At 38.4% G+C, this 26,818-nt stretch overlaps 1 protein-coding gene across 2 annotated transcripts in view; it reads left to right on the forward strand.

Annotated features, from left to right (window-relative positions):
* KLF7 (KLF transcription factor 7) overlaps positions 1-26,818 on the forward strand; it is a 57,278-nt gene that overhangs the window by 22,335 nt on the left and 8,125 nt on the right. For both annotated transcript variants that reach the window (XM_069075270.1, XM_069075271.1), the window contains exon 2: positions 19,794-19,917. In XM_069075270.1, the coding sequence (XP_068931371.1) occupies positions 19,794-19,917 (124 nt within the window). The remainder of the gene's footprint in view (positions 1-19,793; positions 19,918-26,818) is intronic.

A 26,818-nucleotide genomic window follows, 5' to 3' on the forward strand; every position in this document is an offset into this window, starting at 1 on the left:
TGCTGAGATTTTTTTGGATATTGATTCTGTCCTCCATTTTATCCCTTCTACTATTTTGTCATCAGAAAATGTGATAAGTATGCCATGCATATCATCCATGTTAGTCAAAAAGGAGTAGTCATGACAACTTAGCTCTAATTGATGGAAAAGTAGGCTCTAGAGTGAAGTGGCACCTTTCTCTTAGCCTTACCTATTTCTACATGGGCCTCCGGACAACTGCTTCCTTATAACATCCTCTGAAAAAGAGCAGACTTTTTAAAAAATGTGCTTCTTTTTCATTTTTATATTCTAATTTCCTGCATTCTATAAAAGCCTGTTCCAATGCAATTACATGGACTGGGGTGAAGTAACAGTTGAAAATAGCACTTAGCTTTGAAGATGATCTACAATACCAGAGCTCTGTGAAATTAATGGGTATGGCCTCGAACAAGTTGCAGCAATTGTTATGTTCAGGGTATAGAAAAGACTATGTCCTCTTTGTGGCTTTTAGGCCATAGTATTTGCATGCAGTGACACAGAGAGGGATGGGGGACCGTGACAGTGATTTCAGTTATATAGAGAACTCCCATGTGAGGGAAACCCCTCTACCAAAACAGTTCTGCATCTTCTCTGCAAATTATAGTCCCAGTGTGGCCTCAAGCCCTGAGCAATTAGTGGACTTTTCCAGGGTCACACAGCTCATAGGTGTTAGAGACAGTGTCTGAACACAGCTGTTTCTGTTGTCAAGGTCAGTCCCCTACACACAATGATGCCTACCTCTAAGACTGTGGCCCTGATTAACCACATTAATGTAGTGAGCATCTCACTCTTATACTTGAAGGATGACTTATACTGATTTTAAGTCCAGAACCCTAAACAAAAGTTTTCTTGTTTTTTTGCATGGTTGCTTCCCATTAATCTCTGCCAAAAACTCTGTTGCAAAGAAACCAATAAATTGACCATGTCTGACAATGTATACTCCAGTTCATACTATTAATTTACCACCTGTTTACTAAGAGAAAGGAAGTATATTTTTTTCCATCAGTTCTCTGGAATCAAGAATTACATTGATATGAACTCTGATATTCTTTCAGTTTTGTTTTGCCATGATATTATTCTAGTAATGTTGGGTTTGTTCTCATAATTCTGCTGAATTTTTGTTGTTGAGTAGTGATTTCAGTCATGTCTGACTTTTTATAACCCCATTTGGGGTTTTCTTGGCAAAGATATGGGAGTTCTTTGCCATTTCCTTCTCCAGTTCATTTTAAAAATGAGGAAACCGAGGCAAGCAAGGTTAAGTGACTTGTCCAGGGTCACACAGCCAGTAAATGTCTGAGGACATATTTGAACTCTGGAAGAGAAATCTTCGATACTTCAGGCCTGGCACTCTCATCTACTATACCACCTAGCTGTCCCCTGCTTAATTTACTTGGCACCAATTCATAAAAATCTTCTAAAGTTTTTCTGAACCCTTCATATTTGTAATTATGGTACAATGATATTCCATTACATTTTTATACCACAACTTGTACAGCTATTTCCCAATCAATGGGACATTCACTTTGCCTCCAGGCTTTTGAAACCATGGAAAATACTGCTATTAATATTTTTCTATTTGTAGGATGTTTCTTTGTGTTTATCCCCCTTGAGATATAAACTCAGTAGTTATATCTCTGGGTCAAAAATTATTAAAGGAATAAAAAAAAGTTAATATAGCATAATGAATAGAGTGCTGGGCTCAGAGTCAGGAATGATTTAAATTCAATGTTTACTTCCCATACTGGCCACTATTCATCCAATTAGTAAATCATTCAATTTCTTTGAGCCTCAGTTTCCTCATCTGCCAAATGGGGATAATAATACATCAAGTAATCCTTCACAGGATTGTTATGAGTCTCAAGTGAAATAACATACATGAAGTGTTTTGTAGATCTCAAGGTATGTTTTTCCAATATCAGTTACTTTTATGATTATTATTATTTATCCATACATAGTTTCGAATTATTTTCCAGAATGGCCCAACCAATTCACAACTCCACCATCAGTGTATTAGTGTCTTTCTACAGGCCCTCCAACACACACTGTTTTTGTCATTTGTCATCTTTGTCAATTTTCCAGCACTTTTCCAATGGACTTTTCATAAAAATATACTGTCCACATCAAAGAAATTAGTGTAGTCTTGTGCCATGTTCTTTTTTCCTGGTTGTCTTCATTCACAGTGATCATGTGCATGGTTTTGGGAGCCTCTCTGTTTTGGATGGCTCGCAAGATAGTGGACAGGGACACAGAATTAATTTGGGGAAGGGAGAAGAAAAAGCAGAGCAATAGTTAACATTTAACCTTGATGACTTGGGACATTCTGTTAGAATTGATAAATGGGAAAGATCTAATCTTCTCTTTTAAGGAAGAGATCTTGTTAATATAATAAGTCTAATATTGTATGGCAGTCATCTCTGCATTATGCTGAGGCAAAGTTGAGCAGACACTGGACTGGAAATTATAAGCTTTGAGTTACAGTCTAGGTAGGCAAGTATGTTTTAAATTAACAATAAGTACATCTGTACTTGGGTGCATCTGAATGCCCCAGACATTCTTTCCAGTTGAAACATTTGTTTCACCAGCAAATATTTCCAAAGTGGGTAGAAGCATTTCTTGTATTTTAATTGTTCATGCTGAAATGAGCGTCTGTTTAGGGCTTTCAAACACTTCTATATAGTGGAAGTGGGTGGTTAGGTGGAATTGGTCCACAAATCTTGGCCCTTTAGGATAATTCGCAGCATCATCTTTTTAAAGATGAACTCGCAATAAGTCTTTCTCATTTGAAAAATGTTGTCCTCTTTCCCACAGCTGACTTGTTAGTATATATCAGTCTTACATAACCTGAGGCAAGTCATTCAGTTATCAGGGCTTTGCTTTCCACCAACTAGTTATTAAAAATAGAAATAGACTGTAACTTATTTTTTTCTTCTAATTAATAATGGTGATCTAAATATCTTTTATTGGATTTTATAGTTTAAGAAGACCTTAAAAGTAGTAAGAGACAAGGATCCTAGACTTGAATCTGGAAAGGACTTTAGAGTTTGTCTGTGCAACCCTTTCATTTTTCCAAATGAAGAAACTGAGACCACCCAAGGTGAAATTATTTGTTCAAGATCACAAAAGAAATAAATAAAGCATGTGAATGCAGATCATCTGGCTCAGTGGGCAATATTCTCTCTCTCTCTCTCTCTCTCTCTCTCTCTCTCTCTCTCTCTCTCTCTCTCTCTCTCTCTCTCTTTGCTTTTTGGAGGGTGGAAGGCAGGGCGATTGGGGTTAAGTGACTTGCCCAAGGTCATACAACTAGTGTTAAGTGTCTGAGGTCGGATTTGAACTCGGGTGGATCCTCCTGACCCCAGGGCAGATGCTCTATTCACCGTGCCACCTAGCTGCCCCAGGCAATACTTTTTCTAGTATATTTTGCACCTGTTTTCTTATAACTAGTGGACCATTTTGTGATCCAACAAGCTGGAGTGACATGAATAATCTCTGGATTGATTAAATCAAAGGTGACACAAGGAGCCAGCCTGCATCTTGGCTCATATGAATTCTATGTTGTAACTACTCAAGTTCTCCAGATGTAAACTAGATACCATGTTTGTCATTAACTGCTCTTCATATGGACAGTGTTGTATATGACATTATTTTGTGAATAGTTTTTTGAGGTAGCCTTTCAAGGTACAGTAGCACCTCATAAAGAAAAGTTTTAAAGTGTCTGTAGCTAGAAGATTACCCTGGGAATTGGGAAACCTGGGTTCTAGTCCTGGTTTTGCCATTGATTCACTGTGTGATCTTCAACTAATCACACAGTCACTTTACCGTGACTGATCTGAATGACCATAAGATCCTGCAGAGCTATAAAATTCTTTTTCCATAAGGTATAAGATGATTTTATTTTACAAATTTTTGACCCAGCATTAGTGGCATCTAAGTTTTCCAAGAAGACTGGAAAGGTTGGGGTGGTAGTGGAGGTTATGAAGAGTCACGGAATGCTAAACAGAGGTTTTGGTATTTGATCCTGGAGGTAATAGGGAGCCACTGGAGTTTATTGAATATGGGGGTGACATGTTTAGATATGCACTTTGGGAAGATCACAGGATTAGTGATCTCTTCCATAGCAGAGCCAATTGTCATGCCCTAACCAAAACAGTATTGATTTGAATATTGTACCAAGAGCCAGAGATGAAAGCATAGGGTATTGGTGGTAAGCTGTAGTGGAATACATGAACACGCAACAGGGTGGATGGCAAGATGGCTAGATGGAATGCAAAATTTCATGTGGTACTGACTAGACAGAGTGGACTAGGTCTGTGCTAGCTCACTAATCAAGATAGTTTGAGAAGTCAGTTTTAAACAATGTCGTACTATAGAGACTTTGATAAAGGAGTGTGAGGGTTAAGAAATGGCAACGAGGACCTCATTACTGACTTTTGAGACAGCAGTTTTAGCTGATTGGCAGTGGAAGCCATTTTGCAAGCAACTGATAAATGAGTGGCCATACCACTTCCCTGCTTGAACACTTTCAGTGCTTCTCAAACTCAAACTCCTCCTCACCTTGGAATGTAAAGCCCTTTACAATCTGCCATCAGTCTATTTTTACAGAGTTATTTTCATGTTATTCCCTTTTATAAACTACATGTCCCAATAAAACTGGTCTACTTGTTCCCTAAAGTTGACAATTTATTTTCTCACCTTTGTACTTTTTCTATATGCTAGTCCCCAAGCTTAAAATGGATTATCCTCTCACTTCTACCTTTTCAATTCCTTAGCCTCTTTCAAGCCTCAGGTCAGGTGCCACCCCCTCCATGAAGCTTTTCCTGTTTTCCCAGTTGCTAGTACCTTCTCCATCCTCAAATCATCTTGCATTAACTTATCTGTGTACATATTGTATCCCCAGCAGATTGTAACCATCATGAAGCTAGATACCATTTATTTTTTCTATTTACTTTCCCAGAACCAAGCACAGTGTCTTGCATGAAATAGGAATTTAATAAATGCTTCCTAAATGAGAAAGAGGAGGAATCTTTATTGGTAAAGGGTTGCTCAGGATATAGTGTTTTTATGGGGATTCATTGCAACTAGTTAAAGGATGGAGAATTAGCATTCATGGAAGTAGACTGTTGAAAACAGAATGCATGTCTTAAAAAACTGGAAGTAGGGACAGAAAAGAATGGAATCGGCTCATGAAGAGTCGAGTTGGATGCTAGGGAGGAAGGTATGAGAGGCTGAGGGACAATAGAAAACATGCATATTGGGACCTAGGCCATAGTCCTGGAAGACTGAGGTTAGAAAACCAGAAGATAAGTTTGGGAGGTAAGATAAGAGAGGGCACAGTCAGGCAGTAGATGAAAGAGGACCAATTAGACAATGTTTAGTTAATGGTAGAAGGAAAGAATTTGAAATTTGCATTTAATGAAAATATTGCATTATTTGAATGAGTAATTGATGATTTTGTGAACAAATGTCTAATTCAGGTTAACCATGATTGTGCATGTTGTGACACTTTGTCTTTTTAGAGCGTAAACTTATATTGCATTGATGTTTTTCTCCTAGGATCTCCTTGTGCAGGATAGTTATTTTATTTCATTGCCGCAATGTGCGTGTATCTTTTGAGGGAGGGATTCAGGGATTTGTATTTTTTTTTATTAGAACAGCTAAAAGAAATCATTTGGGGGTTATTTGGCTTGGTATGGATATGTTGAGTATTTGAGGTTAGGAGTATATATACTGACAGGCTGTGTGGGGGTGTAGCTACATATGTGGGTGCCAGTATGTTTGAGCCAAATTGTTGGCAGATCTTTAACTTGGAAGGGGGAGGGGGGTGTTTCTGTGTGGGTTGGTGTGTGTGTGTGTGTGTGTGTGTGTGTGTGTGTGTATGGAATCTAGATGTCTATACCACGGGTGGCTTATATTGTATTGTTTCCCATTATTAGAATTCCTAGCATGGAATGATAGGGGAAGCTGTGGGAGTGTAAAATGATAAAAAGATTTGGGGAAAGGAGAAGAACACATGCATTAGAATCTGCCTATTGGTTTTCTGGTGGATGAAATCATTTTTGCATGTTTTGCATGGGATGAGGTGGAGATGAGCTGACCAGAGTGTTATTGAAGGCCTTGCTCTAATTTGGAGCTGTAACAACCATGGCACAGCCAAGATTGCTGGCGGATTGTGCTGCTCTGAGGAACCAAGGACCAGTTGACACCATGCCCTCTGCAAGAGCGTTTGGAAGTGGAAATGCAAAGTCTTTATACAGTATAGAGTAGTTCCAGTTTATTTTAAATGAAGAGAACAAATCAAATAGCCTTAAAACAGTATCAGGCACAGTAGCATTGTAGAGAAAAACAACTTTGAAAGACTTAAAAACTAATCAGTGCAATGACCAGCCTGATTCCAGGGACTGGTGCTGAAGCATGCTACTCCCCTACTGAGAGAGGGGCAATGAACTCTGGCTGCTAAATGAGACATATATTTTGGGATATTTACCAGTGCAGGAACCTATTTTTGTTTGGCTATCCATATTTATTAAAAGGCTAAAGGGGAGGCAAAAGGGAGAGAAAATAAGTGCTTTTTAAGTGAAATAAGAATATAAAAGTTATATTTAAAAACAATTGGGTACACAGATATTTATGCTCAACTGTGTATCAGTGAATTGAAATGCACTACAGTTCAGATGACTGAAAGTTATGGAGATTGAATAGTCTTATGGACTTTAATTAACCTGTTATCTATTGATCGGTCAGATGTTTATTGAGGGCCTTCTTAGTGTAAGGCACCCTACTGAGGGAAATACAAAGAAATTGAAGAAGCAACCTCTGTCCTTCAGAAGGTTATATTCCAGGGAAAAAGAATAAGATCTATCCCTATTAAAAATGATTGACAAAATAGTAATTAAATATGTTAACAAAAATTAACATGTTATTTAAAATGAATAACAAAATAATTAACAAAAATGGAGCAAAGTACCAGATAGACTTAATATGTACTATGAATGCATTTTTAAAAAAGCATTCATAAAGTGTTTACCATCATGTGTCAAATACTGTGCTTGGGAGGTTCAAATAGAAAAAAAAATCAAGAGTGTCTACTTTCAAGCATCTCAGAAAAAGCAGCCAACTTTAGGCTGTAATGTGAGTCTAGTCTTTATAAAAAGTACAGGATTTGAGCTGAGTTTCAGATAGGCAGAGAGAATTGAGAAGCACATTTTGTGGTTGAAGTTAGAAAGTAGAACAGTTCAACAGGAGAGATAAGTAAAAAAAAAAAAAAAGTGAGAGAGATGGAGGAAACATAGGTAGGTCTTTACTGCACAGATTCCATTACCTAGAGCCTACCCATGTAAGGTTTATCGTTGTCAAAATGAGAGTAAAATTTTCTGACAAAATTCATCACAACTGTACCTAAAACTTCTGTGGCACCTTTAAATTTACAAAATACTTTCCATACAATGAACCTATGGGGCAGGTAGTCCAGGTATTACTGTGTCTCTCTTTCACAGAAGAGGAAATTCAAGTTCAAGGGGATTACATGATTTACCTACAGTTGTGCACTCAGGTGTTGAAACTGAGATCTGAACCCAGATCTTCTTAGTCTTGGTCCAATATTTAAAGTCAACAAACAACCAGGGTGAATCACATTGTCTCTCATGCTTTAAATGTTGAACTTGCCTTCGACTTAAGGGGAAATTCTATATGCTAAAAGGCAATTTGATCATTTTCAAACTGGTTGTTTGTTGACTTTAATTCTACTGTGTTTTAAGGTTTGTGATGAGGTGCTGGTCTTGTTCAATAATTGCCCCTTGGCAGGGTGAAGGTGGAGGACTGTTATCACTTGGGGCTTGGAGAAAAACTTATAGAGGGCAGGAATATCATGTCTGCTGAACTCATATGATATCTTATGCTGAGCTATTTTTGACCTTTACTTCTTACAGTCAACTTTCAACTAGCCATGCAAATTAACACTCTTGATTTTTAACCCAAGGTAAATTTTCTCTTGAGGCACATCCCCCTTTCATCAAATGGTATATGGTCAGGGAGTAGAAACGTATAGCTCCTATTGTCCTTCTAACATGAACTATGTCCATTTTTGCTATCTTTAACATTTTTCTAGATAATTTGCATTTCTCTTGTCATTAGTGATTTTGAAGTCATTCTCTATGTTTTTAAAAAATTATTTGCAATTCTTCTTTTGAGAACTTTGTTCATATCTATTGGGGAATGGCCCATGTCATGTATTTTTGCCAACTCCCTACATTATGAATACCAAATCTTGATTAGAAGTTTTTGATGTAAAGATTTTTTCCTCATTCAACAGTTTCCCTTCTTAGCCTATCTCCATTGATTTTGTTCAAGCAAAAAAACCCCAAACAAACAAATAACAACTGCAACTTTGTTTTAGGCAACTAAAATTGTCTATATTTTGTGATTCTATGCCTTGTGTGATTAAGAATTTTCCCTTTAGCCATAGTTCTGAAAGATGCCTCCATCCATTGCCCTTGATTTTTTTTTAAATAACATGACCTTTTATATTTAAATCAAATATCTATTTGGAGCTTATCCTGCTATGTAGTATCAGATGCTGGTCTAAACTTGTTTTTTGCTTCTAAGATTTCTCAAACATCAGGTAGGTCTCAGTAATTACATTATCATCAACATCGTTGACATTCAAGTAGCAATTTAAGGACAGCAAAAGGCTTTACATAAATTTTCATTTGATAACCACAGTCTTGTGAGATATTATTCCCATGTTGCAGATGAAGAAACTGAGACTTGCAGATATTGAGTGACTGATTTTCCCAGTCAGTTTCCCACATGGCTAGTAAAAGTGTCTTAAAAACAAACGGACAAACAGATATGAACATAGGTTTCCTGAGTCAAGGCTCAGTGTTCTAGCCATTGCACCACCTACCTGCCTCTAGCATATGTTATACTTGGTTAGATTTATGATCTCAACAATGAGGATCCCTCCTCAGCAGTGTAAATTACAGCCTTTTCAAATCCTTTCATCTTGCCTAATTTATAATTCTTCTCCATGGCGCAGTTAAGTGACACAGAAGATAGAGAACTTGTCTGGAGTAGGAAGATCTGAGTTCAAATCTGGCCTCAGACACTGTGTAACTCGGGGCAAGTCACTTCACCTCTGTTTGCTTCGGTTTTCTCATCCTATTCCCCATTCCTACAATGGAGTTATTAATAGCACCTACGTCCCAGGATTGTTCTATCACAAAGGGCTAGCACAGTGGTCGGCACATAGCAGTATATAAATATTAACCATGATGATGATGATGATGATGATGTCCACCCAGAAATCCTTAGGGAGCCCACTCAACATGCTGAAGGGCTCCCCCAGTTCTCTTGAGATTGCTTGGATACCAGTGGAATACGTGCGTAGGTTCTAAGTTCTTCCTTGTTTTTGCTACAAGACCAGTTTGCCTTTTTCTACACTTGCAGGTCTCATGCAGCCTCTACCCATCTCCCCACATGTAATCGTTGACCAAACTACATTGTGACCAACCCACCACCACCATACTTCTCCGTCTTGTTGACTTTTGAGGCTTATTCTTTAGGGACTGGGTTATTCTATGAGTTGTAGTCATGCAGCATCACTAGAACATCATTATTTTAAAGATGGGCCTTCATTCAGGGAGAAGCTTCTGTATGCATCTTCCAAAAATCTAAGCTGGTTAGTGAGTGTGCTGTGCATCCATATCAGTTTCTCTAGGCAACTTCCCTTTTATCCTTGCCAATATTATTTTTCATTATGTCTTCAGATTTTCATTCTGGAGAGCTCCTTATTCCTGTTGGGAAGGCTTCCCCTGGTAGAATTTTAATATGTAGTATTTAATCCTATCCTTTCTCTGAACCTTTTGAAATCTACTCCCCCAAGATGTAGAACACAGGTCAGACTATGTCCAGCTTTCTTTTTCTTCTTTATCGTTACTCATTCAATCAATTAACCAGCATTTATTAAGCACCTACTTTGTGCAGGTACAATATAGTTGCTGCAGATATAAGTAGATATAATGAAATTATCCCTCCTCATATTGAGCTTAATGGGGAAGACAAGTCCATATTAAAATATGCACAGTATAAATGTAATGTTAATAAATACACATACACAAATATGCACAAAGTAAGTAATTACAGGTACTATAGAAGAAAGGGCACAAGTATTTGGAAGAGATTAGGAAAGTCTTTATGCTTGATGATATCAGAGCTTCATTTTAAAGGAGAAGAGGAGCTCTATGAGTGGAGGTAAGAAGAGCTTCCATTCCACATATGAGAGATGACATATACAAAGGCACGAAAATGGGATACTCTATCTGTATGATGATATTCTATCATCAGTAAGGAACATGAATTCTAGGATGGATTAATTGCTTACCCCAAAATTCATATCATTTCTACCTCAGCTTGTTGGTGAGAATCATGTCCAGAATAGACATTTCCCTCTTCCAAAAGGTATTATCAGTAAAACAAGCTAAGAAATTTATGAGCAACTTTGCTCTTCACAGAGACAGAAAAGGCTCCACTATTTGTTTGGATAATTGAAATCTTCTATCTCTGTCTTAATGCCAGGCTTGTGTGAATTTTTCCTTTATTTTCCCTTTGTTCCTAGGTGGTCTGTAGTAGAGTCTGGTGATTTTTTTGTTTGTTTCTCTTCTTATTTTTTCCCAAATGTTTTTCATTCTGCTAACCCCACCCCAATCTTCCTCCTCCCAATTCCTGGAATTAATCTCATGAGTTTATGATCTTAAGATACAGTATTAGTCAAATTCCCTTTTGCCTAGCCTTCAAATAGGTCTGCTCACTAAAAGTCATATTCTAAGCATGCATCTCATACCATCAAGTTACAGTGATATTGATGAGGTCAAATTTTCTTCTTTACATTAAGATTTCTGAACTTAATTGTTTGTTACTCAAACATTATGCATTTCTATATAGGCATCAGAGATTCTAAGTAGTGTGTGTTTCTTGTTAGTTTTTTATTTTTTAGATTTTGTCTTCTGAGAGAAGACAAAATTCACATTTCTGGGTATCTCCACTCCTTTTTCCTACACGACAGCTATTTTTCTGATATGTACTTTGGTGGATATATGTAGACAATATTCTCCTGCCTTTCTTTTCAGTTTTCTAATCTTTTGATTAGATTTGTAGGACTCCAGGAAGATACATTTCCTACCCTAGCACTTGTTAGGTATACTCCATCCCTGGCCAAGAGACTATTATCTATTTTTAAGCTATGAGCTCCAAATCCAAATCCCATTTTCATACATCATCTTCTTAACCAGCTCAAATCTACCCTTTTTTTCTGAAGCACTTTTTTTCAACGTCAGTCATGAAGGCACCACCTAAGTCCCTAAGGTCTTTAGTTTCTTGCTTAAGATGTCATAATCTTTAACAATACTTTCCAGACTGCTTCTGGCAGCATCATCGTGACTCATTTGAATCACCAGAAGTGGGTAGCAGTCATCAGGTTAAGTAAAAGATAAGATTGTGATATATCAGAACTACTTGGTCATAATATAAATTAACCATCGTGATTATATATCATTTAGAAATAGAATAGAAATTCTGTCAATATTTATCTCTTTTTGTTAAATACTTAAAACTGATGTCAAAGAAAAATGAACTTTTGTTCACTGTCCATAGTGAATAGCTAATGTCCCCACATATGTTCCATGCATTGTTATGCAATATATAGTTGTGAAACTTGATATGATGTATGTTACTCTTGTGGGTTTTGAGTGTTGAGAATTAAGGTTAGACTTGGGATCAGGTTGTTTTTCAAGTTTCAAGTTCCCACATTGTTATGGTGCACTTAGAACTGGCTGAGGTCAGACCTTTCTTACTGGCTAAAATGAACTTCTGAAAATCACTATTGAATGAACTCTAATTACATAGACTGCTTTCTTAAAACAAAAGGGGAAACATATATTAATTGCACACTTAAAAAAAAAATCCTGGCTCTCCTCACTCCTGAAAACCAGGATGGCATGCCCTTAGCATCATCCTTGTTATTTTTGAGGGCTAATGAAAAATAAGATTATTTTAACTGAAATGCTGAAGGGCATTAAATTTGCTCCAGATTTAACTCCAGTAAAGTAGAGTAAGAGAGAAAGTAGAATCAAATAATTTTGGGGCCAGCAAGACATTACCCTCACCCCCTTCCTTCCCAAAGACATAGCCTTTCCTATGCTCACCAGTTTCATAGCAATGTGTATTAACTGGTTATAAATTACTATAACCAAGAGAAGGGGAGTTTGCTGGTGTTAAGGTCTATATATATTTTGTACTAATTCCCTTTTTTCAAAATTACATCACCTTAATTTTTTCCACACCTCATCAAGAAACCTGAGTAATGTTTGACTGCTATTCATTTTTAAAGGAAGACAAATGAAAATAGATGGAATTTAAAAATTTTGTGCAATGTTTTTAGATAATTGCAAATACCCTGCTATATCTCAAAATTACAGTTGGAATTCACTGGTTCAGTGCGACAAAACCTCTTAATTTCCCACAGCTCAATTTCTGCTAGGATCTGGGACAGCGTTCAAAGCAGCTGGAAGTAACGTTTTATAGGAGACAGTGATAGGTACTGAACCTGTGATTTTACTGGTCTAGCTAGGTCCTTGATGAGGATATTACCTCTACCATTGCTGATCAATACTTTCCCTCACTCTTCTGATCTGAAAATTACCTGTAGTAGTGGCAAGTTATTTATATGAAGTCACACAGCCAGTATGAGTAGGTAGGGCCACGGTCTTACTTGGCTCTGAGAATTAATGCAAAAATCTTCAGCAATACTCCCCATCCTCTCCCCTTGTGGTAAACTTTGGGTATTGACTAAACTTGTGTATTACATCAATAATTTTAAGAAATGACTTATTGTGTAATTCACACACATGCAAGCAGTTCGTCTCCGATTTCACACCTGTATCCATGTTGGGCTGTGCTCTAGTTTGGGAAGAGTTTTTTTTCTGAACTGTTTATCCTTTTGGCAGTTTTATTTTTAATACTCCCCCAAATGTTTTAGTGAGTAAATGTTCTAAATTCAAGGGGCAGGAACTGTGAGTTTATGTATTCTGTACAAATTTTGGATGTTCGGTTCCAGGCACCCTCTTAAATTGGATGAATGTTTGAACAAATTAGTAAATGATTAAGCAATCCTCTTTCTTCAGACGGTCTTCCTCTTCTTTCTCCTGCCTCACAACCAAAATAATCTTTTGTGATAAAGTCGAACTCTTAACAGGCACAACCTTGGCAGGATATCCTAAGATGCTAATCATTGCCTGCTTTACTTTATTATGTGCTATAGTGTCACAACCACTGACTCTGTGACAGAGAAGATCAAATAAGCATATATACAGTGATTAACAAATTGTAAAACCAGATATATACACAAATGCTAGCTATCATTGTTATTGCTAATCCTGTACCTTCTGTCCAATGTGACTTATCAAATTTGTCTCTGTGAGAACAATATGGAGGAAAGAGAATGTGTTTCAGTATTATTATCCACGTACACATTTTCAGCTCATACAAACCAATCTGCCTTGAGTTCCTTTTTATTTTTCCATTGTTTTTGAGGTTAATGTTGCTTAAATTTTTTTGATGACCAGAAACATGTTTATAATAATAGTAACTAACATTTATAACTAATATTTATATTTATATAGTCAGGCACTGTATTAAGCACTTTACAGTATTAAGCACTTTACAAATATTTTCTCATTAGAGCCATACAATCCTGAGAGGTAGGTGCTATTATTATTTCCATTTTACAGTTGAGGAAATTGAGGCAAGCAAGGTTAAGTGATCTGCCCAGGGTCATACAGTTAATAAGCATCTGAGTCTGGATTTGAACTCAGGTCTTTCTTACACTAGGGCATGCATGATAGTAATATCTAGAGCCTTTTCAAGACTGTGGTAGGAAAGTTCTATATTTTTCTAAGTAATTTACTCAGCAGATATGACCAAAACCTTGTACCTTTTCTGTGGGCAGTTTCTTGTCTATAAATTAGGATCAGTACTATTGATGATAATTTAAGTAATAGTAAAAATAAATGTTCCTTGAGTGGAAGATGCTATGATAATTATTTCCCTGCTACATATTACTATCTATGAAATATTAGACTACGGAAGACAATTCCTGTTAGGGAAAATTGAAAACACAATATATTTGAAATAGCACTTACACGTTCTCCAAGTCCAATCAGTGGAAAGCAGCTGCACCAATGAGTTTCATAAAATGACGCACTTGCTATCCCTGTGGAGTGACACCCAAGAGGACTGTGGTATCAGGCACAAGAACAGAGTCTTAAGGGAAATGTAGGGGTGTTCATTGTCTAGGCTGGGGGGCGATGGAGGAGTCTGTGATTTCTGGGCCATTGTCAAGGGACTCTCAGGAGGTACTTGGGGAAGGCAAAGCGGTGTGTCAGGTTAAAAACTATGCGTTTTCCTTTCTTATTACAGCATAACTGTATTACACTGGGGAAAACCATAATCTGGGCAGATCCTAGCAGTTGTCTAGAGTGGCATTGCCAATCAGAGTAATTTCCACTCTTCTAACAACTAGTCAAGTAGTCTGTAATCTCCTGGATCTAGAAAAGTCAAAGACATACATCACTGGCTCAGCCCAGTTCTGTGTTCTATGTCATTCTATCAACAACATTATTTTTGTGTGTTAGAGAATGATTTCTCTCTATAATTCAGCCTTCCTGTTTCCAGTCCCCTCCCCTCCCCCCAGTTAGGATTGTACCACAAACTTCCTTTAATAACATTTTGTGGGACAGTATAGCATAAATCTGTTTATATTATCAATATATCATCTATTTGGGGTTCAACTTTTTCCAACAACTGTGTAAGAGGCCACAAATGAGACAGAGAAATGAATTCTGAATTTGAAATGCTGAATAAACTCAAAAGAGTCATAGGGTCTGAGCTCAGATTCAAGCTTTACACTCATTACCTATGTAGTGACTTCATGCAAATCCCTTAATATTTCTGGACCACAGTTTCTTCATCTGTAAAATGAGGGACTAGATGACTTCCAAGGCTTCTTTCCTCTCTAGGTCAATGATCCAATTTTTAAATTTATCTCAGACTACTACCAATAAGTTACAAGGGAGGGAGCATGATGCCTGTTAGTCTTCTGAGACATGGTAAATAGTAATATTATCATTCTGTTCATACTTTTTGTGACTTTTATAAACTTTGGTCTTCTTTCCAGATGAAAACTTGCTTCTTGGGGGTTCATCTTCTTTATCACTTTTTTTTGTTCATACAAGTAGATCTTTCTTGGTGAATTTAGTTTCCCTTTTCTATAGACCTTTTCTAGCTTCCAGAGTCTCTGGAGAGGAGAAGACTATGTCATCATAGTAATTGGAACTGTAATCAGTTGTAAAACTTTCCAGGTCTTTTGAGTCTAAACACACCATTTTAGAGATAAAGAAATGAACTTGTCCAAAGTTGCAATGATAAGTCTATGTGTTATTACAGATATATTCCCACTTTAGTTTCATATGCATTACCCAGGAGGACAGCCCTCTCAATAGAGAGGAAACAGAATGGTGGGACAATAGGAGATGAGGGCATTGAAGGAATTTGTTCCAAATGGTCATTGTTGCCTTTGTACCAAGATAATAGATCAGATCACACCTGTTTATTTATAATTTACAAAGTGTTTTCTTGACAAAAATTCTGAGAGAAGGGAATTAAAGAATCAGTGGTACAAGGATTATTATTCCTATTTTACAAATAAGGAAATAGATGCTTAGGTTAAATGTCCACTGGCAGAGTCAGGTCCTGAACCTGGATTTCCTTCCTCTAGGTCCAGGACTCATTCCACAACACTACAAGGCCTCTCTGATTATGGATAGAGTCTGCTTCAACTGTGATCCAACTGACTGGTTTCTTGGGGAGGAGGGACATAGCCTCTTGCAAAATAAGCATTTTACTAAAATAACAAACAAACAAAAACTCTAGGATGAAAACAAATACATTGAGGGCTTTTCAGCTCAGCCATGCAATTATCTGGTGAACCACAGGTATGACCTTAAACACATTGACAGAAGATTCTCCTTTCTTTCCCTCTTGGATGGTTATTGGTGTCTGGAAAGTGGATAGAGAATTCTAAAAGAACTTTCCCTGCCCTCCCCCCCTCATTGTCTGTGGTCCTTTACCAATTTAACCAAGACATTCCTGTATTTCTTCCTGATGTCTAGAACCAGCATGATTTGGAGCAAGGCTGATTATGGTACATAAGCCCCTCTTGTTTGGATGAGAGTCTCTGGTTTTCTGCTGTTTTCATTTCATTTTGATATTTTCATCAGACATGATATGGTATAAGCAAACCAATTAGGGGGATGAGGAAGACATCTTTATGAAACAGTAAGATGTAACCAGGCTAGATACCATCCAGACCCAGAGGGGCCATGCTTAAATATTCTAGGCAACACCTTCCACACTGAGAGCAGTTAAAGCTTGTAAAATGATAACATTCATAAATAATAATTGGGCTGCCTGAAGTTGCTGTATAGCTAGAAGTTAGTATAGTAGTACTCTGAGACAGTATATATTAAAACAGCCCAGAGAGACCTGGAAAAGTGGGTGGGGGATCCTTGCTGGGTGAGTAACTCAGTGCATATATTATCTGCCTTGAGTGCACCAGCAAGTTTCATTGTGCATCAAGGGAAAAACTTATTTAATAAATAACCAAATCTAGGTACAGAATGTGGGGGTGGAAATGTTTGCTTTGAATTAAAGGATAACTTCCTCAGCTTTCCTTTTTCCCCTTCCCCTTCTTTTGTCCTTCAGAACACAGTTAGCCTATGATAGGCCAGTCAGCTAGATAGATGGATTGATTTCTGGGACCTGGCTCTCTGTGTTCACCACTGCAGTCTTTCATGGGATTTCCTCTAAACCTTATTGCTGGGTTTTGAATTTTATTTGGTCCTGGAGGCTCTGAGTGTTTCTTACTTGTTTTTAAAGGTCTTTGGGAGGGCAGGGCATTTTGAATTTCTAAAATCCAGTGACTTCCTTTCTCTGTTTGGAACCAATTTTCTATTTTGAAATCTCTCTGATGATCAATAACATTGGCAAATGGCAAGAGCTGCCAAGATAAATCCCTTTCCTCCCTTCTCTCTCCTTTCTTGGACAGAGCTCTGACTTATTCCCCCTCAAACATTCAGTTCCATAAGTGCAAGCCCGTGCTTCCTGTTTGATATACTAGGAGCAAATGCAGAAACCTTACAAAAACCTTGCATTTCCTGGGAACAAAGTTAGCAGAAGGCCAGGCTTGGTGGTGTCATATCACATAGAACAATAAATGTTTTCTTTGGTGGCCTGATTGTAAATATCACTTGAACAGATCCAGGGGGTAGATAGTAAGACAGGAAAGGTAAGGCATGAATCTTGCATTTGTGACCTGGGATTGCTGTTGTCTTTGCTATGCAGCACGGAGCAAGTCACTTAACCCTGTTTGCCTCAGTTTCCTCATCTGTAAAATGAACTGGTTTTCATTGCCAAGAAAACCCTGAAAAGACTTACAACTGAAAAAAAATGACTAAAGAAATGGGACAGGAAGGGAGGGACCTGATGCTTCCCTTTTACCTGGGATTTGTTTATTTAACAGTTAACAAAAGGACAAAGGAGATAGCTATCTGTGTTAGTATTTTATCTCCCCACTAGACTGTAAGCTGCATGAGGCCAGAAAACTTGATCTATTTAAATATTGTGCTTCCACTAGCAAAGTGTCAAGTTACAGGTTGCTATGGTATCCTTTCTGGAATTTTGACTGAAGTCCCCAAATTTAGACTCATGATAATAATCAGTGAAATTGTTTTTTTTCTGACTTTTATACTGATTCCTGGTTTCTCCCATACCTCTAATCCTCATTCCCAAGCTCTTAGAGTATTTAAAAGAAAATATTTCTTATTGGCATTGACACATGAAGGAAAAAAAAACATTAAGATTTAGTTTTAGTGTAAGCTAGACTGAAGAAAGACTATCTCTTTCCTGATCACATTTTAAGGAGAAGAGAGAAGAGGGGAGAAGAAAATGAATTATGTAGTATGCCTGGACCATAAATGTCTCCTATAGTTTCAAAGTGAAGGGCAGGTTTAGCTTGTCAAAGTAGAAATAATGGAGCAACCAACAGGATATCAATAGTAATAAGTATTTATTCTCCAAACCTTCTGAATTCCCAAGATTTAACATTTTAAGAGTGTTGACTTTGGAGTAAAATCCCCCCGGAACCGAGGTTTTAATCCTACCTCTAACTCTTGCAAATTATGTGAATGACTCTGGACATGTTACTGAAACACTCTGACTCTGAGTTTCTTTAGGTGTATGATTAGAGCCAATGTGATATAGTGGATAAAGGGCTAGCTTTGGAGTCAGGAAAACCTAGATTCAGTTTCTGACTTGTACTAGCAGTGTGCCCATGGATGAATCACTTAACCACTCAAGTGTCTCCAGGTAACTCTCTGAGATTGTCAATCAGTAAACATTTATTAAATACCTACTGTGCCAGACACTGTGCTAAGGTAAACTCCAGGGATCCAAAAAGGGGCAAAAGACAGTCCCTGCCCTCAAAAAGTCACAATCTAATGGATGAATTATAAAATTATCTGATATTCTGTATCAACAAAGAGAGTTGCGCCCCACAAATGTGATATATTGGTAAAATAATAGATCTGAACTACACTCCACTGCCCCATGGTGGGAGATGGGAGGGGTGAGAAAAATGGTGAAAATACTTGTAGTAACCACCTCATCTGGTTGTTGCTAGGCTCAAATGTGATATGGAATATAAAACTCTATGAAAGCCTTAGGGTCTTGTATAAATGTCAGCTATTATTATTAGTAAATCAATGTCTACAACTGTTATCTTATGGGAATTTTCCCTGAAATTGTCCTTCCAATAGGGTGAAAAGTGTAAATGTGTGTCATGTTTGGGGATAGACATGATGGGAAAGAAGGCTTTAAAGAAAAATCCTCTTCTTCCCTGTACTGTGTCTCTTGGTCTGTAGTTGCTATATGGAAAGGTCCTTCAGGGAATCCTAAATGCTATAATTTCAGACTTACTGATGTAAGAGCTCCATTCTGGCTAAAACATGCCTCCTAAATTGGCTTGCAGTCTCTGGTGGCAGGATACGTCAGAGCTCAGAATCGAGCTCTCAGCTTTGCTAAGCAGGGTTTTCATGGCTGAAGGTAACGCGGCTGCCTGAGACCTTTCACACATTTGGTTTGCCTTGTCTTCCCTAAGATTGTGTTCTTCCTTTTGCCTATTTATTCACCTGCATTTACTGGAAGGAACAATCGTCACTCTTGGAGTCGTGAGTTGCTGTCCTTATAAATCAGCCACAAGCCTACAGTTTGTGGTGATAGGGAAAAAGGAGAGATGGAGGGGGAGACCAAGAAGCCAGAAATGGCGAATTACCGTAGGTTCTGGCGGAAAATAGAATTAGAAGCATTTGTGGTTCTAATGAAAATAGCACATTTCCTTCCTGCTCAGGCAGTGGGGGTGAGCATCCTCCTGGGATAAGAAATGACTGCTTTACAAGTTGAAGGAAATGCCCTAACTCTGGGAACCAAAATAGGATTTCCAGATGCAGGGACCTGGTAAGAACACTACTGAGGTCCATTTAAATCTCTCACCTTGCCACCTGTGAAGCCAGGGAGTTTTACCCTTTAAAGTAGCTCTTTCCAAGATAGTGGCCATTGAAGTAGTGAAGTGTGCTGCCATTTACTAACAGGCCTCATTTCATCTCTTCCTGCAGGTGAGAAGCCTTATAAGTGTTCATGGGAAGGGTGTGAGTGGCGTTTTGCACGAAGTGACGAGCTTACGAGGCACTACAGGAAACACACGGGTGCAAAGCCCTTTAAATGCAACCACTGCGACAGGTAAAGTGGTTTACGAGATGATTTGGGGAATTGATGGAGGGGAGAAGTGTGTGGATTGATCAGCCTGGAGGACTGAACACAAGTCTTTTCCAAAGCATGTTTGTCTTCGGCTTTTCCATTAAGAGAATTGGGACCATAGAGGTGTTCTCCCGAGGAAGTTTTAAATAGGAAAACTGAAAGCATGGGATTTTAATTTTACTCTACCAGCTATGAGTTCCCTAGTAACTCTGCCTCATGCTAAGAAAGGAAACAAGTCCTTGGTTTGATATGCTGCTCCCTCCCCTCTCTGCTTTCTCTTGGTCATGCAGTTGTTATAATCTTATATTCTTTCTGTTAGAGATAGAATTATAAATACAAAATGATTTCCTCTAAAAGCAACTCCTTAATAATTCCACTCAGTATTTATTAAGCACCTACTACATGCCAGGCATCGGGGAGACAGAAAAAAATAAACCTCAAATTTGATTTAATGATCCCTTGTTGAGTGCCTGTTATGTGAAAGGCAGTGTTAGGAACTATGAGGTTAAAACTGATGAATAGGGCAGGATCTCAGATCTCAAGAACCTTGCGATTTAGAAGTTTTTAGTAAGCCATGCACTTAAAAATGTCTAACACAAAATACAGTGTGAAAACCCACAACAGAAATGCAAAGTAAATGGCGCTCCAGAGTCTTTGTGTTGTTTTAAATTTGAATAGCTTGAAATGGCACTAAGATTTTTGGGATACCTGGGACTATGAAAACTCAGAGAGGAAAGTATTGCATGTGGTATAAGTGAAAGAGGTGAAATTTCAACTGGACCTTGAAGCCTGAATAAGTGGGATTTCAGATTCCTGCTCTTTCTTCCTGGCTCTCAAGAAGTTGAGTCTATGTTTTCTAAGGACATTCCTGTTCTTTCAGAACAAAGCATCAAAAATCAGAAGACTTGGGTTCAAGTCCCACCTCGGATAAACTACCTAAGTGACCCAGCATGTCCCAAGTCTCAGTTTCCTCATCTTTATTTATAAAAAAAAATTATTTATTTATTTTTTTCTTTTTATGGAGGGGAGAGGGCAGGGCAATTGGGATTAAGTGACTTGCCCAAGGTCACATGGCTAGTAAGTGTTAAGTGTCTGAGGCTGGATTTGAACTCAAGTCCTTTATTCGCTGCGTCACCTAGCCGCCCCTCCTCGTCTTTAAAATGAAGGGGTTGTATTAGCTGGCCTCTGAGGTCCCTTCTGGCTCTCGATCTATTGATCTTATGAAATAAGAGAGAAAGGTCCAAGAGTTGCAAGATGGAAAGGTTTCAAAGAATTATCCTAAAATTTAATTTCAAGTCTTTAGAATTTGGAGTGGAGGAAAGGACGAGTAACAGCAGACACGGCCCAAGTAATAATATCTGACAGCGCTGACATTATCAACCAATAAAACCCCCAAACTGGAGACTGTGCAGACCAAGGTGAAGCCAGGATTAGGTTTAGACATAATCAAATAACGTGCTTGCATCTGAGCGTGTTATCCTTCTAATCCTATTTCTGTATTAAAAAAGAAGCTTAAGAAAATTAACTGTCTTTTTAATGCAATACTAAGGGTCTCGGTTGTGATAAGAAAAATGCTTCTAATACAATAAAGGCTAACTGAAAGCCTCTGGGCTCTCTGAGTTGGCTGAGAGCATGCAGAATGGCAGGAGGGGGTGGACAGGATGTAAACAAAGACCCAGCTTTCATAAGGAAGGAAATGCGATCAGTTTCGCATCCTGTCTTCCCAAGCCCTGATGTCCCACTCCGGTCTCCTTTCACCAGGGCTTCCTCTCTGCCTGTTATCCCTGTATTAGTTTTTGTTTGTTTCAAATGAAACACAGGATAAGCCAGGTCTGCGGCTGCGAGAGGGGACTTTTTCCTCTTTCTCTTAGATATTTGTAAAAGAGAATTCACATTTCTTTGTTTTTGGCAGACCCTTCCCTCTGCCTACCTTTCTTCCTCTTCTAAAAGGGGTTATTTCCCATCTTATCATCATTCTTTAAGAATGAAATAGAAACCTTGCTTCCTAAAGTCAAAGAATTAAACTCCCCACACCAGGGCATAAGGAAGTATAGTAGCTAAAGGTGTTATTACTCATTCTCTAAGAGTCTGCTCCTCTTCCATTAGGAGGGGCTACTCTTTTCCCCTTATATGCATTGCTCCCAAACTCATTAAGTTGACATCAGCCAAGCTCTGTCTTCCTACTGAGGGTCCTTTGGTCCTTTGGGTCCTTTGGGCTCCTTATATCCTACTGTCTAATGTCTTTCATTCCCATCTCTAGACTAGATCAATCTTCCCTCTTGGCTAACTGAAGTGTTAGGTCTTTATAGGAGGCTAGAATCTTTAGCCACCTCTCTGTACATCATACAAACTTCTCATGTGCCTCAGGAAGACAAATTCTTTGGGAGCTTTCAGATATTTTCAGCTATGGGGTAGTCAAGTCCCAATAGAAAGCTGACCACTTCTGAAGGGCAGTTGAGACTCTAAATTAGAGATAGTGTGGGCATGGCCACATTGGTTGAGGTAGTACTTGGAAGAGAAGGACTGACATTGGGGAATTTACAGCTTTCTCATGACAGATGTGTCAGAACCTAAAGTGTCCATTCATGCATCGAGTAAAGATGGATCGATCGAACTGTTGCAGTCATGTTTGTGGAAGGGGAGAAGAAGATAGATATATTGGTAGTGTCCTGTATTTTGTGTCTTTGATTCCAACATATTTTAGTTTCTGGACCTGGAAATTTGCAGGTAACTGGTTGGATGATGTGAACTGCTTTTCTCTTGATATTTTGGAAAAGTATAAACAGACCAAATTCCCAACTGGAAAAGTAACTATGACATGGGCAAACAATGGGTATCCTTGAATCCAGGGGCTGAGGTTTGTGCTGAGGCTTCAGGACGCACAAATGCTGGAGTTAGTTTGAGTTGGCAGGCCATCTTCCTTTTCAATCAGCATTTATGTGCTAAGAATAGCATTGATTTGGGATGTGGCATGGGGAGCCAGAGAGAGAGCTGACATGGCACAAAGATGTGGGAGAAAAGCCCTGGGCAGCTGGATGATTACCATTCCTGACCTCCCACACTGAGTCTCACCTTTAAGACGGTTGTAATGCTCTATACCAGCACAGTGCAGCCATCTTAGCAGAGTGTGAATGAATGGGAATCAGAGCCTTCTCTTGCTTTGAATCTGGTACTCACTTTAGGAATGCCATCCTGTGGAGTTATCAGCTATGATTGAGGTTTTCTTTGGCAAAAAGTGTGCATGTGGCGGTGGTATCTTGACTGCCATGTGTGAGGATGGATTTGGTCATCCTTTACATCCCATCAACTCCTCAATATTCTCTGACTTTTCTGTGGCCTGGCAGAGGAAGGCCATGTTGTTCTCTTGGGCTGATAACCTCCTCACTGTTTGATGGGGATGTTTCCCACTCTCACCAGCTGCAAGGGGGAAGAGCTAGAGGGAGGCACCAGGCTTCTTTGTTTACAGAAATGCTCTCACATAGCATGACGCTGCTGATAGGAAACAGTGCTTTGTTCCCATTAGCACTAATATCCAGCGTTACTATGCCACTGACTCAGCAGGCTTGCAAGAGTCCAGGAAGGCTGCTTCTGGCAGAGGGAATGCAAGAAGTGATCAGGGCATTGGGAGGAAAGAAGTGGACCTTTGGAGTTCTCAGCCCAACCTAGTGCTAGGTAGGAATGCAAGCTGGTGGCTGTTTCTTTGGTATTCACTAAAATGGCTATTTGTTTTGGCAGCCATATGTCTTTCATTACTATGTGACTCCCAGCAATGACAAATTCAGAGTTTGGCTGGCTTTCTGCTCCTGTCTAGTTTATATGTGTGTGTGTATGCACACACATGTATTGCACACATGTTACATATATAATAAAACATGTTATATATCACACATTAATATATACACATACATGCACAAACTACATGTATACATATTAACACATAAGTATATACATGACATATATACAGTATACATGTACACATATATGTACGTATTAATTATATTTTTACATATTGTAATTATATAAATTGTGTCATATAATTATATTCCATATAATTATATATTGCACATATAACATGTTATGCTATTATTATATTATTATTAACAACAAACAGCTCACACTTACATAGCATTTTCATAGTTTACAAAGCACTTTCCTTCTAATGTGACCTTGAGGTAGGGAGCAGCTCAAGGATTTTCACCGTCATTTTACAGAAAACAAAAGTGAGACTCTGAGAAAATCAGTGCCATGTCCGAGCTCATACAATTATTCTAGGTTGAAAGCAGGACTTCTGCATATGTCTCCTGATTCAGTCTTCTGGCAGCCTCTTGGAATGCTTGGATTTTGTGTTTCTGGATTCCAGACTTCCTCAGTATCACATGTCACTCCTCATCAGTGTTCAGGTACTTTTTTGGTCAGGAGCTGTGATTTCATCCATGTTTGATAAACAGGAATGGAGATAGTGTCAGGACTTGGGACTATCCATTTACTGATATAGTTCAGTAGATCCTAGTTAATAATAGTTAAGTATGTTGATGTTCTATTGAATAGGAAATTCAATTTCAATCAAGGGATCCAGTCTAACCCTTCTTGTACAGTGCTTATAATTTGAACAAGTAACAGCGATAAATAGCTCTGCCTAACACACAAGACAAATTTCATTAAAGTGGCTACCAATGCGTTAGACCTTTTTTTGGTTTGATTTTCATTGATTTCTTTTTTCACTGGAACTTTCCATGTCCTTAGAGCAACACAGTTTTTGCGTAAATATATCTCAGTACACAGGGCTAGGCACATTCTGTGTATTGTTGAATGAATGGCTAAAGATGCAAAGTAGACACATTTCTGAAAAATAAAAATTTAAGCAAACTTCTGTATATTGAATCTTATTTCCTGATTGGTTTCTATTGCACAGTTAGAGAAAATTTTTTTGCCCATTGCTAGAACTACTAGACTCTTACTTCCTATATCTTCCTAGCTTTTGTGGTCTTTTCCTGATAGGCCTCAACTTTAATGTTAATGGGAATAATCCAGTAAAATCCCTTCTTTTCCTCCACTGTTTTACCTCATCTTATGTGCTTTTTGACCTCTCACCTTGCCCTCAGCTCCTCATTTTGGTCTCCAGGATGTCCCTTATTCAGAGTTTTGTTCCTGAGATCTAGCCATCTGCTTCTAGGGGTGGGGAACCTGTGGCCTCAAGGCCACGTGTGGCCCTCTAGGTCCTCAAGTGCAGCCTTTTGACTGAATCCAAACTTCACAGAACAAATCCCTTTAATAAAAGGATTTGTTCTGTAAAACTTGGACCCAGTCAAAAAGCCACATCCAAGGAACTAGAAGACCACATGTGGCCTTGGGGCCTCAGGTTGCCTGAGAAATCCCTTGGAAATCCATCATCTTTCTTCTATTTTCAATCTGGAAGGTGATATGTGATGGTGATATGTGATTTTTAACCCCTTTTAGAATAGGACTCCTTTTTTTAAGGACAATAGGAGGAAGAAATAAAGAATAGAACACAAGGAGAAAGTGGGTGGGATACAAAGCAATACCTAGCTGCTGAACCTTTTATGACCAGGTCAGCAGCAATATATGCAATGACCTTGACCATTAAGACCAACATATAGTGACATGATGATTGTTGTTCAGTCATGTCCAACTCGTTGTGACACCATTTGGGGTTTTCTTGGCAAAGCTACTAGAGTGGTTTGCAGTTTCCTTTTAGAGTGTGTTCCCAATTTACAAATCAGGAACTGAGGCAGATAGGGGTTAAATGACCCTTGCCCAGGGTCACACAGTTAGTAAATGTCTGAGGTTGGATTTGAACTCAGATCTTAACTCCAGGTCTGGAGATCTATCCATTGCGCCACCTAGCTGCCCATGACATGATATCTTTGCCATTCAATACTGATTTTTTTTTATGCACCCTAATATTATGCTGACTTGGAAAGAGATACTACTCTGCTGATCTGTAAGTTGGTCAGATATCCTTCTTGATAACTCTAAGGAGGTTGTTCAAGTTCTTTGGTTTAGTTGTTACTTCTGTTGTGATTCCATTGATAGGTTTATTCCATCTATTAATGCAGATCTCAGCCCCTCCAGTCTCCAAGAGTTTACCAAAGTCAAAAACATCACCTGGAGATGTAGTTCCTAGGGGTGGCTAGGTGGTGCAGTGAATAGAGCGCTGGTCCTGGAATCAGAATGACCTGAGTTCAAACCTAGACACTTAACACAAAAACTAGCCATGTGACCTTGGGCAAGTCACTTAATCCCAATTGCCCTACCTTCACCCCTCCAAAAAGCAAAAAAAAAAAAAAAGATTTGTAGTTCCCAGAACTGGTCTTTTATTGATTGACACAGGCTTGTATTCCAAGTTCTTCTGGCATAGTAGAACCTGCTGGTGCTGATTTAACCCTTTGATCATCTAGTGACTCTTTCATGACATTATGAGTCATTGAGTAGGACCTTAATAGAGAATGTATTCAACTGTTGCTTGAAATAATGACAGATTTTGGCTTGGGACATGTGCATCTTAGTTTTACAGAAACTTTGTAGGGTCCTGTTTTTCACAGGTTTTGATCTATACTCCATTTATGATCCCTTATAGTCAATTTATGATTATTCTTATTATTTGTCTATATCTGGAGAGGCCCTATGGTACATTGGGAAGAGTGCTTGATTTGGGACCAAAGGTCCCAGCTTTGTCACTTATCATCTGTGTGACCTTAGATAGATTATATAATCTCTCTGGGGTCTCAGATTCTTCATCTGTAAAATGAGGGAATTGGGCTTAATGAGACCTTTAAGGTACCTTTCAACTCAAAATCTAGGATCTAATGGCCATTATTTTTACTGATTATTGCCAGCTTTGTATCTATTTAAGAACAAGACA

The sequence above is a fragment of the Petaurus breviceps genome, unplaced genomic scaffold (assembly GCF_028583685.1).
Source record: "Petaurus breviceps papuanus isolate PSGF00001 unplaced genomic scaffold, PetGlider_PUasm1.0 90903, whole genome shotgun sequence".
NCBI classification, from domain to species: Eukaryota; Metazoa; Chordata; class Mammalia; order Diprotodontia; family Petauridae; genus Petaurus; species Petaurus breviceps.